The sequence below is a fragment of the Salvia miltiorrhiza genome, chromosome 7, assembly GCF_028751815.1.
Source record: "Salvia miltiorrhiza cultivar Shanhuang (shh) chromosome 7, IMPLAD_Smil_shh, whole genome shotgun sequence".
NCBI lineage: Eukaryota > Viridiplantae > Streptophyta > Magnoliopsida > Lamiales > Lamiaceae > Salvia > Salvia miltiorrhiza.
The window spans coordinates 46,598,396-46,613,616 of NC_080393.1; the positions used below are offsets into that span (position 1 = coordinate 46,598,396).

Sequence of the window (15,221 nt, forward strand, 5' to 3'; positions counted from 1 at the left end):
TCTCTATATCCAACCGTTTCCTGGATAGATTTGATGGCTTTTCTCAAATCAAGAATTTATGACTCTTCCCTGACTTTTGTTTGCTTGTCCTGGAATTTATGGACCTAAACCTAAGAAAAACCAATTAAACTACATTTTTCTCCAGATTTACTATTTTCTTTTGCTGAGAAACCTTGCTCACATTTTGTCAGAAGTTAATAATGCAATTTCCTAAACAGTGTTTCTCACATGACCTTGTTCTAAACCAATTATTGACTTTGGTTTGCCTTTGCAGATGAAGCAGTTGGTTCATGTTCTTGTTCCTTGAAAGAGCTGACTAGGACTCAGGCCAACTCGAACTCCATTGATGATCTGAATGAGTTCTGGCTAGAGCTCTCCTCTGGAGAATCTTCGGTGACCCTTCCCCCTCCTTTTCTTTTGTAGACATAAATGGATGAAACATCTCATTTTTTCTTTGTTGGAGAGTCTGTACAGTTCAAGAAATTAAGTTGAGTGCGAGCTCCTCTTTCAGCAACATCTTAAACTTGATCTGTTTTGGTCATGCAGCTCGAAGCCAGATGCAGAAAAGTTGGTAGAATCAAATGTGCCGTATTCTTGCGGCCTAGATTGGAAACTGAAAGTCTTAAATCAATCAATGGATTCAGAAAATCTGGTTCAATTCAGATTAGCTCATCCCGAGAAGGGCCATGGACGACAATGAGGTTAAACTATGGTTCACCTGTTGCATGTTGGAAACTAGGCAATAATCTGGTTGCAAGTGAAGTGCGCGTATATGATGGAAACAGATATGTCAACATTAGATCTCTGGTATCAGTTCGTAACAATACCGAATTTACTCTGGATTTATGCCTCAAACTCAGGGTTACAAGTACAGATGCAAAGTCAGAAATTGGTGAGAGAAAGGAGGCTCAGTATGACGGAAGTATATTGGCAACCAATGAACTGTTTGAATCTCAAAAGTACAGCACTACTAATGGTTGGTTTGCATGTACCAACTTTGAGGAGGTAAATCAATAAGCAGAAAATGTTTTCTGTACTGTTATATATAGGATGACACTGTAGAATAATATCTCATCTTCAAGTCAATTTGTTTCACTAAACAGAGAACATTAAAGAACATTGTAATACTGTAGATATCATTCTCCATATACAGTGAACTTTCTTGGAACCTAGTTATTGTGTTTTATGATGGGTCTGCATAGATCTGTTTCTTTCTCTGATGAATAAATAGTTTCTTTTTTTGGTTATGATTTCAGAAAGTTAGTCCATGCCACAATCTCTTCACAAAGTTATCTGGAATTATAACTGCAGATTCCAGATTCACTGTGTATTTTGTACCCACGATATGTAAAATGATATATTAGTTGGTTATACTTTTTCATAAGTATGGGTTTGTGCATGTACGAATGTAGATATTGGTGTGTGTTTAGAGAGAGAGAACGAGCTAGTAGGAAGAGAAGGAAAGAATCTCTTACTTGCTTGCGAGCATACATAGGAAGCAGACTGGAAACTGTCCTGTTATGTTAGTGGGTTTATTGTCTAAGAATTTGTTATATTGACCGGTTATGGTGAATGATTGACTACTCACTATGTACATGCTGCAGGAATTATCAAGAGTCGACTTGCCTTCAGGATGGGAATGGATTGATGAATGGAATGTCGATAATTCATCTATCAACACGGTTGATGGATGGGTCTATGCTCCAGATTTTGAAAGTTTGAAGTGGCCAGTATCGTACAATTCATCAGAGCATGTGAACCACGCTAGGCAAAGGAGGTGGACAAGGAACAGGAGACATGTAGCTAAGGATCTTAAGTCAAAAATAATGGTTGGGTCTTTAAAACCTGGTGAAACTGTTCCTATTCCTTTGCCTTGCCTTGATCAGTCAGCCTCGTATCTGTTGCATATTAAACCTTTAACAATAGATGATACTAACCAATATTCGTGGAGTTCTGTCATGGATATATCTGCTCAGTCACAGGATTCGGAGAGGTCAGGTGAAATCCCAGAAGTTTGTGTTTCTACTCTCATGGAGTCCGAGAAACTCTTGTGTTGCACTGAAATAAGTGAAAGTTCACCAACTAGTTCACGTGGTTTGTGGTTTTGCTTGAGCATCCAGGCGGCCGAAATTGCAAAGGACAGTCAGTCTAATTCAATACAGGATTGGACCATTGTTGTCAGACCTCCTGTATCAATTTCTAATTATCTCCCTCTTATGGCTGAGATTTCTCTTCTTGAGATGCAAGCAAATGGTCATTTCCTTTCCTGCTACAGAGGATTATCTGGTCCAGGGGAAAGTGTCAGGGTGTACGACGCTGACATAAGAAATCCATTATACTTCTCTTTGCTTCCGCAGAAAGGATGGCTCCCTCTACATGTCAGTCTATCAATTTTCCTTTTCTTTTTTCTCTTTCCAGCAATAGCTTGTTTTCCTAAATATGACTATTTTAAAGGTAATCAATTTACAATATTTTGTATTAGGAGGCCGTTGTCCTATCACATCCTAGCAATTCTCCGTCAAAGACAATAAGCTTAAGAAGTTCTGTTTCTGGAAGGTTTGAAAGTACTATTATATATTATGCTTTTCTTTTACTGTGAACCAGATACCAACTAATGCAAATTACATTTCATGTGCAGGATTGTTCAAATCATTATTGAGCAGAATAATACCAATGAAGTGCCTTTGCAGCCAAAGATTATTAAAGTTTATTCTCCATATTGGCTCGGAATTGCAAGATGCCCAGAGCTTAGTTTCAGGTTTGTTGATGTCAATGCTAGAAAAGTGAAGAAGAATCCACTGTCTTTTCACACCAAAAGGGTCGAAGAGGTCATCCTCGAGGAGATTACTGAGGAGGATATACATGAAGGTTATACAATTGCATCCGCATTGAATTTCAAATCTCTTGGTCTGTCTGCATCTATAGGTCATTCTGGAGAAGAGCATTTTGGACCTGTTAAGGATCTTTCTCCACTTGGGGACATGGTAAAGAGCGTGAAAGTTTGCACCTTGACGTATATTATGTTTCATTTAATCATGATTTCTTTATTCTTAGGATGGCTCCGTGGACATTTTTGCTTATAATGCCGACGGGAAGTGTATGCAACTCTTTGTATCTACAAAGCCTTGCCCCTATCAGTCCGTCCCAACGAAGGTAGTTTAATCCCTTAGGTGAAATCATTCCTGCTTTTATATGTAACTTATGCCTGCCTTTTCTTAGGTAATCTCCGTTCGACCATTTATGACGTTTACAAACAGAGTTGGTCAAAATATGTTCTTGAAGTTCAGCAGTGAAGATGAGCCTAAGACTTTGCGGGTGTCAGATACCAGAGTCTCCTTTGTACATAATGAAACACAAGGACCTCATCCAATTCAGGTCAGTGCATCAGTTCCGGCTTTTAAGTATGAAAGCTCTTCTGATGATGATACTGAATGATATGTAATCATGTTGTCCTAAGATTAAATATTTATGGCTGCATTTAAGCTGTTGATCACATTCCGCAAGCAGGAGCTTATGAGTCCGCAATAAAAAAAAATGGTGCTTTAGAAGAAATTCAAAACCTTATGACTGCTGCTTCCATATGGATTTTTTATTTCCAGTTGGCAGATGTTGAATAGGGCGAGCTAGAATAAGATATGGGGTTCTTAATAAGTCGATATATAAAAACAGTTGGGATAATCAGAAACAAACTGTTTAATGCATGTTTACCTCATTTGCTTAAATTATCTTTGTCTTACTGTATAGGTACGATTAGATGATACAGATTGGACATTTCCTATTCAAATAGTGAAGGAGGATACTGTCACACTGGTCTTAATGAAACATGATGGTACACGGAGGTTCCTACGAGCAGAAATTCGAGGTTATGAGGAGGGCTCTCGATTTATAATCGTATTCCGCCTTGGATCAGCTAATGGTCCTATTAGGTATCCTGTCCTCTACTTCTATTTTTTTAATGGCTCAACAACTTCGTATAAACTTCTACAAGTTTAACATGCATTTCTCAGTGCTAGAAGAGATAAAAGTTAGCAAGTTATGCTTTCTAATTATTTGGACAAAAATTAACACGGAATATTCTAAGGAAATGAAAGAGAACACTAGGAAGAAAAGGACATTTCCAAGTCCTCCTTCCCGGCACCGTTGGCTGGTTGATCCTCCACAAGCCCCTGACCTGTCCCAATCCCTAACCTCTTCCATGCGGTGGACTAAGAGAATATGAGCATGCATATATTCCTTGTTGCTAATTATCACTATTCCCTGGTAAAATAAGTTATCTTTGGAGATCAGGTTAATGAAATGTATTGAATGTATCCATGATTTTAGACGCACCAGATATTTCAATAAAGATTGCAGGTTCTGTTGTCCTGACTACTTTCTGTTGGTCTCCCTGCCTTATTAATAAGTTTGAAGCATCCTGTTCAGCTTTACTGATTCCTCACATGCTATGAACACTGGTAGGGACCTGGTCTACCTTCAAGTATAATTTTTTATTTTCTACAATGGCAGAGTGGAAGGTGATTAGAGGTTGATTATAGTTGCTTACAATGGATTTAAATTGCCAGAACTCCATTTCAACTTGGAAGTGATTAGACAAGTCTCTCTCCAGTAGCTCCTAATTTGATTTTCAAAACCAAGGCTTTGACCAATGTGGCCATTAAAGTAATCTCATTAGTTTATGGGATAATTAAATTCTTTATTTTTTCCACTGTTCTCATTGGTCATTCTGAACAGGATTGAGAACAGGACAAAAGACAGTATAATAAGATTCCGACAAACTGGATTTGGTGATAATGCTTGGATTAAGTTACAGCCACTGTCAACGGCAAACTTTTCTTGGGAGGATCCATATGGCCAAAAAATTATTGATGCTGAGTTCTATACTGGCATTAATACTGGGGTTTACAAAGTTGATCTGGATAAAGCTGGACTGTCCTCTATTGATGACAAGTGTGGTTTCTTGATTCATGTTGCAAATATTGGAGACATTAAGGTTGCTAGATTTATGAACAGACATTCTACAAATTTAAATGACGGAAGTGGAGCTCCAATACTGGGGGGAAATTGGGGAAATGCTAATATTCCATGCCAAGACAACGGAACAGGGATCTCCACTAGAGCTTATACTAGAGTTGGGTGTTGTGGGTGTCTCCGTCATGGACCATAGACCAAGAGAGCTTGCCTACTTGTACATGGAGAAATTTTTCATATCCTATTCGACTGGCTATGATGGTGGAACAACAAGCAGGTTTAATATTACCTTGTTATTTGATTTTGTTAACTTCAACAATAGTCTCCTGAATGGATTATTGTCTGAAGAACTTGACCTGGCATGCTATAAAATAATGACTTTGATAGAGATCTTGACTGCTACCTTTTCACTTATTGGTTGTTATTATGTCTTGGATGTCTGTTCTTGTGGATATCAACTTATATGAGCATTCTTCTTATATCTCCATTTCATGTTTGAGCTTGATAACTTATATTCAATTTTGGATAATCTGCTTATGAAGATATTCCTCATTCTTTTGACAAACTTCCCACATTTTTTATGAACTGCCAACATACTTATTGATCCAAGTGTATGTCTGAATAGCGATGTGATCTTCACTGGTTATAAACTACTCTACTTGCTCTCTTGTCAGGTTCAAGCTTATACTCGGTTACATGCAGTTAGACAACCAGCTTCCTCTGACAGTGATGCCAGTACTTCTGGCGCCTGACCAAACTCCTGATGTGCAGCATCCAGTTTTCAAAATGACAGTTACTGTACGCAATGAAAGCCTTGATGGTCTCCAGATCTACCCTTATGTTTACATACGGGTATTGCCTTTGAAGATAATTTCAATGTTGAGATGAAGTTACCTATAAGGAGGACAACTGCCTGCAGGGTATTGCTCATTTTTATTTTTATTTTGTTGACAGGTAATTGATAAAATCTGGAGGCTAAATATCCACGAGCCAATCATTTGGGCTTTTGTAGATCTCTTCAACAATATCCAATTAGATCGCATTCCTCAAACTTCTAGTGTCACTCAAGTTGATCCTGAAATACGCGTGGAGTAAGTATCATTTAATCATTTAATTAAATTAAATTTCTATCGGTTGTTATTTTAGCCCTTCGCATCCACTTTCTCCTACTTGTTGGCACCTTCAGTTGCTTCAAGTATGCTTGATAGAGTCAAGGGTGCTCATATTTATAAACAAAAGATAGACATAAGAAAATACTTGAACTGAAGGTTCCGTCAGTCTCCCACTAAATATGTATACCCTGTCAAACCCTAGCTCACTTCCTAGCTCATTCAATCTCTTTTCATCGTCCCCCTTTTCTCTCTTCATCGCCGCCTCTCTTTTCGTGGGCGTTGGTGCCGGACACGGTGGGCCTCTCCGACACGCACTCGGCCGCCGCGTCGGTGCTCGAATCCATCGCCAGGACGCTCCCCTTCGACATGCTCCCCCTCCTTCATCTCCTCAGTCTCCACTAACAAGTCCTCCGTCCGCCGCCAGTATCGGAGCACAACCGGAACTCTCTCTCGCCCTACCTCTCAAAAATCCTCTCCGCCGTCGTCCGCTGCCTCCGCGACGCCAACTCCTCCGTCCGCTCCACCTGTGTGAGGAGTTTCAAGGCGAATTTCTTTGATGCGCTAAATTTATTTGGAGTTTGTTGAACTTCTTTACCCATTTGCTGAATTTGTTTGCTCAATCGATTTCTTAATGCCCTAAACCTTGGAGGATCCATGAGCACCCTGTCTGCCAATAGGAAGCTAACATTTAATTCCCTGGCGACCCGTCAAGCATAACTACAAAATGATATTTTATGTAGTATTATCCTGGCAACAAAAATATGTATATTTTGATTATTAATCCAAATAATCTAGTACGGGCCCTTTGTAACTAGTGTAGACTTACGCCTGTTGATTTTAAGTCCAGTTTGTGCTGAGAATCCCATTTAACATTTGTTTAGCTCAGGTTGTTCAACTATCTTCTAAGTCTAGCTGTTTTTTTGTCTTACCATTTGTATATCCAAGAGATCTCCAATACTAACTTTGAACATACATACAAAACTGCAGGGCGTAACTATACTTCAGTAAATTGGGAAATGGAATAAGAAAACATTAGAAGATCATTGGACAATTGTTATTCTTGACTAATCTGTAAACATTGTCGTTCTCCACATCTCCCAGCCCCTACTAAGAATTCTTCTCGAGCTTGCGCCTATTACATTGTTTGACTTATGCTACAAGCATAAATATAGTTGATTATAAACGTCAATGAACTAACAATAAGTTACCTATAGAGTTACCTACTTACCTCAAAATATATGAGCTTCTGATCTAAGTCTTAGCGGCTGTTTGAGTTCATACTGTTCTCTTGTGATTCTATACAGAAAACTTGTGCAGTTGTCGTACTTCTAATCCCATCTATTGCCTTTCATTAGCTTTTTGCTCATTGTCCTCGGCGGACTATGTGGAAAAATATGTTGTTCTGGTAATACCACACTCCTCTGCCCATATTCATTGCTGGTGAATATGAATAATGCAAGCTTAAGTATAAATGTCATTTACTTCTGAGTACTATAGGACAATTGCTAATTCGTTTACTATATGTGTGATTGAATACTTGTCCTTGTTTCAGCTTGATTGACATTTCTGAGGTAAGATTGAAGATTTCTTTGGAGACTGCACCAGGCCAAAGACCCCATGGACTTCTCGGTGTGTGGGGTCCTGTTCTTTCAGCTGTTGGAAATGCATTTAAAATTCAGGTCTGAGGTTGTTGGATGTGTTGTGATTCTTTCCGATTTAAAACTGTCCTCTGATGAAACCGTTAGCTCTTTGAGTTTCTTTTGTTCTGAAAAGTTCCAATTGCATTAACTTATAGATCCTGACACAATGAATGAACAAAACTCATGCAGCTCTGTTCCTTGAATCTTATTTATTTATTTATTACTCCCTCCATCCACGAAAAGTCGAAAAGTATGGCATTTTTGCCATTTTTAGTGTCCACTAAAAGTATGGTACTTTCCTTTTCAGAACATGGCCCCACATATTTTCCTTATCTTTTATCCTTACAAATATCCCTTATTTACAAAAAGAACGACTCTTAATTCAATCTCAACCACTCATTTCATACAATGGTGGAACCCTTGCTCCACTACATAAAAATCACCACCTATTTTATTAAAACGTGTCCGCACCACTGGTTTTTTAAATTTGTTTCCTTTTAAGGTAATTGTGGATACAACATCAGATTGATTCAGAAATCCATGTCAGGTTCATCTACGGAAAGTAACACACAAGGACAGATTTCTTAGGAAGAGTTCTGTGGTTTCTGCCATTGGGAATCGCTTATGGAGAGATCTGATCCACAATCCATTGCATTTAATTTTCTCAGTAGATGTACTTGGCATGACAAGTTCAACTTTGGCTTCTCTAAGCAAAGGTTTCGCAGAGCTGTCAACTGATGGACAATTTCTCCAACTTCGCTCAAAGCAGGTATTAAATATTCCTTATTTTTTCATCTATAGGATATAGAGGTCTCATTGACGTTGCGTATTGACACAGGTGTGGTCAAGAAGGATTACTGGTGTTGGTGATGGATTTGTTCAAGGAACCGAAGCACTTGCACAAGGTGTAGTTTTTGGAGTGTCAGGGGTTGTGAGGAAACCTGTAGAGAGTGCCAGACAAAATGGTCTTCTTGGCCTTGCCCATGGACTTGGACAAGCTTTCCTGGGAATTTTTGTACAGCCAATGAGTGGAGCACTCGATTTTTTTTCTTTAACTGTTGATGGAATTGGTGCAAGTTGCTCCAGGTGTTTGGAGATTATAAGCAACAAGACAAACTTCCAGAGAATACGAAACCCACGGGCATTTCACTCTGACAATATACTAAGAGAGTTTTCTGAGAGAGAGGCACTTGGTCAGGTATCATACACCTCTCTTAGATTCGCAATGACTTGACTTTCTTCGAACAATAATTGTAGCTCCCTCTAGTTTTCAAGATTCTAGAGTATCTTGAATACGTATATAGAAAAGCTCATAGCAGATAAAAATATGATTTAACTAGAGAAGTTGAGTTATTGAATGACGGATTGTGAATCTAGTGCCAACAGCATTGAATATGGTTTGGACACACTAACCTGTTATACTCTGTTTCAGATGATACTTTACCTTGCTGAAGCAAGTCGGAATTTGGGATGCACTGAAATATTCAAAGAGCCATCTAAATTTGCATGGTCAGATTGCTATGAAGATTACTTTGTGGTTCCCTATCAACGGATTGTTTTAGTGACTAATAGGCGAGTGATGCTTCTCCAGGTAAATTGCTTGATCCATGCCTATGTTATTTCTTCTTCGTTTTTACCCCTCATTATAGAAGTTCCAACTTACCCTTACAAATTCCATGATATCATGGATATGAAGTGTGTGGCCCCTGATAGGATGGACAAAAGGCCCTGCAAGATAATGTGGGATGCACCTTGGGAAGATGTCATGGCACTGGAATTGGCCAAAGCTGGTTACCCTATACCTTCTCATTTGATTATCCATCTCAAAACCTTCAGGAGAGGTGAGAGCTTTGTTCGAGTAATAAAGTGTAACACTGAACAACTCTCAGACGAAAGTAGAGCCACAAGCAGTTAGAATCTGCTCAGTAGCGTGTAAGATGTGGAAGGCACACAGGAACGATGTAAAACAGGTTTGTATTGGATTATCAAGCTAATTTATATATGGTGCAGCCCGTATATTGTGGTGTAACCTTTTCTTGTTTCCACAGGTTCCCTCAAGTCAAAGACATGGGCTTTCAGCTAGGACGGAAGTTGATGCAAGAGAACATCATAGACAACACTTGGCCATCATCAAATCAATACAACTTTCTTCTTCAGGTTCCACTTCCAAGGATCGGAAATTTGTGGAGCAACAGTGTTAACTTTTCAAGGATTTGGAGCAGCGAGCGAGAACCGAAAGGTCGGTGTACGCTCTGTCGAAAAGGTCAGTGATATAAATATCAGATCATCCTTGTCTAATTTATAGATTAACTTGTAGATAAAGTTCTATTCTCTAACAAATTTATGCAATTTCTAGAGCTTGGCCAGCGACGAAATTTGTAGTATCTGGCGGCCAATTTGTTCCGATGGGTAAGTACTGATATTTCATTGCTCAGATTTCTGTGACATTATGGATATAATAGATAATCGCTATAAGAAAATATCTTTCTTAGAGTTGCAAAGTACTGGATCCAAAACTTTTTGGGATGTGATTGTAGTTATATACTTTTAGGACTGTTAAAAAAAGGGCTTTTCTTGTGAAGCTAGTGGAATCAGTGTTACAATCTTCCTTGCTTAATACAGTTTATTCTTCAGGTATGTATCGATTGGGGATATAGCTCGTCCTGGGTGCCATCCACCTAATGTTGCCGCAATATATCACAATTGTGATAAACTGTTTGCCTCTCCAGTTGGTTATGATCTGGTAAGACATCCTTCGGGTACCAAAGTTATGTTTGAGTTTTGGCAAGCCTTTATGAATTTCAACAAGCTGAAATTTCATTTATGTTGAACTGTCCCAACATATGTGATTGTACTGACACATGTTTTATTCAGTTTAACCTCCATAAGTCCATTCATCTTATGTTTGTTTTACGATATTCTAGCAAAGTACTATCTTATTTAATTCTCTTACCTGTTGACAATCAATATTTACCCTCTTTGTCAAAGGATTTGTCCTTAATGAAACATATTACGATAATAATAGTAAAAATCCTGAGTTTGCTTTATATGTATTAGTGAAAGTTCGAACAGCCGTAATCTTTTCATTAGAAATGAAATTTTGGCCAACTTGTGGTTTTGTTAATTCTGTTTTTTATGCGATTTAGTTAAGTCTGCTCTTCCAAGTTCGAACAGCCATAATCTTTTTCTATCGGGTGAAATTACATCCAAGTTTATGAGTTTGTTGAGTAGAATCTGCTCTTCCATTAAGGTAAATTGATACTTGTATGAATCATTGATGCTAGTAGTGTTTGCAATAATTTCCAATTTGGGGGCAAATGACAAGTTGCATTTCACTTGTTTTAAAAGTTCCAAAGGCTGGCTATTTCTTGTTGCTATTTAGGATGGCTATTTAGTCCTAGTAGCAATTATAATTGATGAATCAGTAATTCAAAACTTATGCTCCTGTTTGTAAAAGTTTAAACCAAGTTTATTTATATATTTGATTATGAAATGAAATGGTGATCTTCACATTATTATCCCTTGCAGGTCTGGAGAAATTGTATTGACGACTACAAAAATCCTGTATCAATTTGGCACCCACGTGCTCCCGAGGGTTATGTCTCTCTTGGATGTGTTGCTGTGCCATATTTTGCAGAGCCTGAACTCGACTATGTCTACTGCGTAGCTGAATCTCTCTGTGAAGAGACGTCGTTGGAAGAGCAGAAGATATGGTCAGCTCCCGACTCGTATCCATGGGGATGTCATATTTACCAATCAAACAGCGATGCTCTTCATTTCGTTGCATTGAGGCAACCTCGGGAAGAATCGGAGTGGAAGCCCAAGAGGGTTCTTGATAACCCCCAACCACATTCTTCTGCTGATGTTTCAAGCTGAACAAGGTTTTCTTTTTAAATAAAACTAAGTGGTTTTTTATTTTCACAAAGTTTGTATTGGTTGTCTAATCATAGATTTTGGATGTGTAGAGCTACTTCTTGCTGTCTTTTGAATACGAAAAAGATGATTGCGATGCCTCATGCTAAATTCAAGTTGAGGAGATCCAAAATCTATGAGTTGTGTGTGCTATTTCCAGTCAAGAAATTGAGCAACCATCATGTCACGATTTGATTGATTTTGTGTGAGTTACATTCCCCGCCCCCAACACTCGGGTTGGTTTGTTTTGATTGTAGAGTGAAACTTGTATTGTTGCTCACCATTTTTGCTTCAGCTAGCAAATACTTTGTATTCATATGTAAAGATAATGAATTTAATAAATATTTTTTAAAAAGTGGCAGTTATATTTTGTTTCTTATAGTAATTGAAATCAGTTGTTGGGTAAAATTTTTTGAGTTAATTCTTTGTTATTATATATTGGACAAAATTTTATATGTACTAATTAGCACATGAAAATCTATTACATATATAAAAGAAATAATATACTCGCATGATCATTTTGAGGAAGGAAACACAATATTTGGTCATTAATTGGAAAAAATACAAAATCTGGTCATTTTTTACGTTTTAGGATTGTGTTGCCCTTAATTATGGCGAATTAGATTTAGGTCGGATTCGGATTTGCGCGCAGGTTAGGCACACAGCGATTTTATTCGTACTACTTCTCTTTTCTGACCGACAATTTTACCTGGGAAGGTGGCTCGCCAGAAGTTGTCGTAGCTGGGGATGTTTGCCCTGAAGGTGAGCAAAGGCAGCGCCACTCTAAGGGAATGAAACCCTACGCGGCGCGACTTTTTTCCAACAAACCCTAGAAGGGTTGCAGGTCGCGAACTCAGCCAGGGGCGTTAGTGGTGTTCGTCGGAGAAGGAGCCACAACGACAGCGATTGTTGGTGAAGAATTAGGGCACGATTTGGGCAGACGAATCGAAGATGTCGCGTCTGGTGGTGCAAATCATGTGGAGGTAGAGAGCAGCAGCACCGAGAGAGATCTAGGACTCGGCTCTGAGCAGGGCAGGAACGGTGGCTAGGGTTTTGGAGGATGAGGGAGGAAATCCAATGGGATTGCTGGGGATTTGGGGGGGGGGGGGAGGTTTGGAGGGTGGGAGAGGAAATCCGGCTGGATTTGGGGCGGTGGCGGGAGAAAATCCGACAGGGTGGTGGTAGGGATTGGGGGAAGACGAGTAGGCTGGTTGGGGGGGTGTTTTTGATTAAATCAAATTTAATTAATTTCAATTTTATATTAAAAATAATTCAAATAATTAATATATAAACTATCTAATCACAAATTTACAAACATACATAACTACTAAACAATGGCTCCTTAATTCCCATGCCCAAAAGAAACGCCTCAAGCTCGGCGGGACGAAGGGTGTAATATATAAAGTTAATTAATATTCTCTTTGTCCTAATTATCTTGAGTTGTAGTATTATTTTTTCGGCTATCTTTATTATCCTGAGTAGTTTTCTTTTTTTGGCAAAAAATAAGTATATTAATTTCTAGTTACACTCATTAATGCGAAGCAGCGGCCCATGACGGGCAGTCATTCATCGTAAAACACGAGGAAGAGATGAGGAATTTTAGGATTTTTCTTTTTCTCTTGTTAGGACTCGTTTATCTTTGTGGGGGAGCGAGATAGAGGTAGGGATCAATGGTGGTGTTGTAGATGATAATTTCCACAATCTACAATTGTCGCCAAACATATGGAGGATCCTTCAAATTGAACCTCTCAAACTTCAATTCCCGTGTAATTGAGATGCCTCATGTATTTCTATTTCAAATTTAGGTTTGTCCTAATGTGATGGACATTTTTTTTTTCACGTAAGTTTTAGAAGATTATATTATTTAACAAGGTTGGTTTGATTTTTATTCTTTTAGATCCACACTATAGATTTTTTTTATGGTTTTGATGTTCTTGGTTAATATGTTTTGCATTTTCTGGTGTGTGATGGTCGAATTGAAGAAGCAGATCCCCTTGTCATTACTTATATTCCCCTATTTGTACCAACAATGACATTTGTTTTATGAATCTAACAAATTGTTGTCGAACTTGTCCCAAGATACTTACTTCGGCTCCATTTGATTCACCATGTGGTTGTGTAATTTTAATGATAATTGGACTTCTCCTAGGATTATCTGCCTATGTTATCTTTCCTGAGAATGAGGTCAATGATCTGGAGATTGAGGTTGCAACTGACACTTATTTTAAACAAAGTCAAGTGAGTATAATTGGTGCAAGTGCGGATGAGCAAAATCATGAGAAAACAATTATCAATATTGATTTAATTCTATTTAGGGAGAAGTTTGATAACACGACGCTTCCTTAACACATCATAGATTTTCGTAGGAGATGTGAAGGCGGCGACACATACACACACACAGAGAGAAAATAAATAATGTGATAAACAAAAAAAAAATCATGGGCAAATATTCGATTTTGACCCATCGTATTAGTGTTTTAACAACAATATCTCACATTTAGGATAAGTTCATAGGACTCATCGTATCATATTTCAGTTATTTGTGTCCCGAAAAAAAATCGAATCCTGAGTATTGATGTGGAACATCGGGAATCCAAATGGGCACGTTACGTGGAATTGTTTATCCTACCCTTAACCCATCATATCAAAAAGTTTGGTTATTTATGTCCCGAAACCCTAATTTTACCCCGCCCTCCACCGCAGACTTCGTGCAGATGATGGCATCGGTGGCTCTTCTCGTTGTTGTTGTTCATGGCAACAGTAGCTTCGTCAGGTCCCTCTATATGCAGCAGAAGATGAAATATCTAAATTAACGACTGGCATAGGGCGGCGCGATAGATGAAATGTAGGGGTCCGTGACAAGGCAATACAAATTAATTAGGAGATTTGAGGGTTTGATGTCGCGATGGATAATTTTACAACGAGAGAACTTGTTGGGCAAAATCGGAGTGGGTTTTTCGTAGGTGTTCAAACATAGGTAAAACATGGTTCAGGATGAATTTTCTGTGTTATTTCACTAAGAGGGTGCACAAATTAATTAGGAGATTTGAGGGTTTGATGTCGCGGTGGACAATTTTACAACGAGAGAACTTGTTGGGCGAAATCGGAGTGGGTTTTTCGTAGGTGTTCAAACATAGGTAAAACATGGTTTGGGATGAATTTTCTGTGTTATTTCACTAAGAGGGTGTTTGGCTGAGCTTATAAGCTCCTTCAAAGTGTTTGACAAAATAAACTCCTAAACAGCTTATAAGCTCCTCAAAAAATAAGTTCCTCTACCCTAACTTATTTTTTATAATCTCATATGCAACAATCATTTTACAAATATTTTTCAACTATAATTTATTATTTTCATCATTAATCATTTAAGTTCATTTCTCTTCGATTTTCTCTCTCTAGCAAAAAATTCTCTCTCTAGCTTACAAGCTCAATTATCCAAACACTTTAGCAACTTATAAGCTCTTAAAAATTACATCTTATAAGCTCTTGAAACATCTTATAAGCTCCAAGAGCTTATAAGCTCTTTAAACTAAGCTTAGCCAAACAGCCTCTAAATAATGCACATATATACAAGAGATTCTAATGTAAATAA

General features: G+C 38.3%; 1 protein-coding gene across 1 annotated transcript in view; it reads left to right on the forward strand.

Moving 5' to 3' along the window:
- LOC130992794 (uncharacterized) overlaps positions 1-11,993 on the forward strand; it is a 55,479-nt gene extending 43,486 nt beyond the window's left edge. Inside the window, 24 exon segments of the mRNA XM_057917542.1 lie at positions 275-393; positions 547-1,005; positions 1,605-2,378; positions 2,483-2,556; positions 2,639-2,984; positions 3,055-3,153; positions 3,220-3,375; positions 3,745-3,926; positions 4,732-5,055; positions 5,057-5,245; positions 5,643-5,820; positions 5,923-6,059; positions 7,633-7,759; positions 8,268-8,489; positions 8,559-8,918; positions 9,153-9,311; positions 9,417-9,617; positions 9,619-9,690; positions 9,769-9,909; positions 9,911-9,987; positions 10,079-10,129; positions 10,355-10,463; positions 11,249-11,601; positions 11,686-11,993. Of these exon segments, the coding sequence (XP_057773525.1) occupies positions 275-393; positions 547-1,005; positions 1,605-2,378; positions 2,483-2,556; positions 2,639-2,984; positions 3,055-3,153; positions 3,220-3,375; positions 3,745-3,926; positions 4,732-5,055; positions 5,057-5,245; positions 5,643-5,820; positions 5,923-6,059; positions 7,633-7,759; positions 8,268-8,489; positions 8,559-8,918; positions 9,153-9,311; positions 9,417-9,617; positions 9,619-9,690; positions 9,769-9,909; positions 9,911-9,987; positions 10,079-10,129; positions 10,355-10,463; positions 11,249-11,596 (4,904 nt within the window). The 3' untranslated portion in view covers positions 11,597-11,601; positions 11,686-11,993.
- The last annotated feature ends 3,228 nt before the right edge of the window (positions 11,994-15,221 follow it).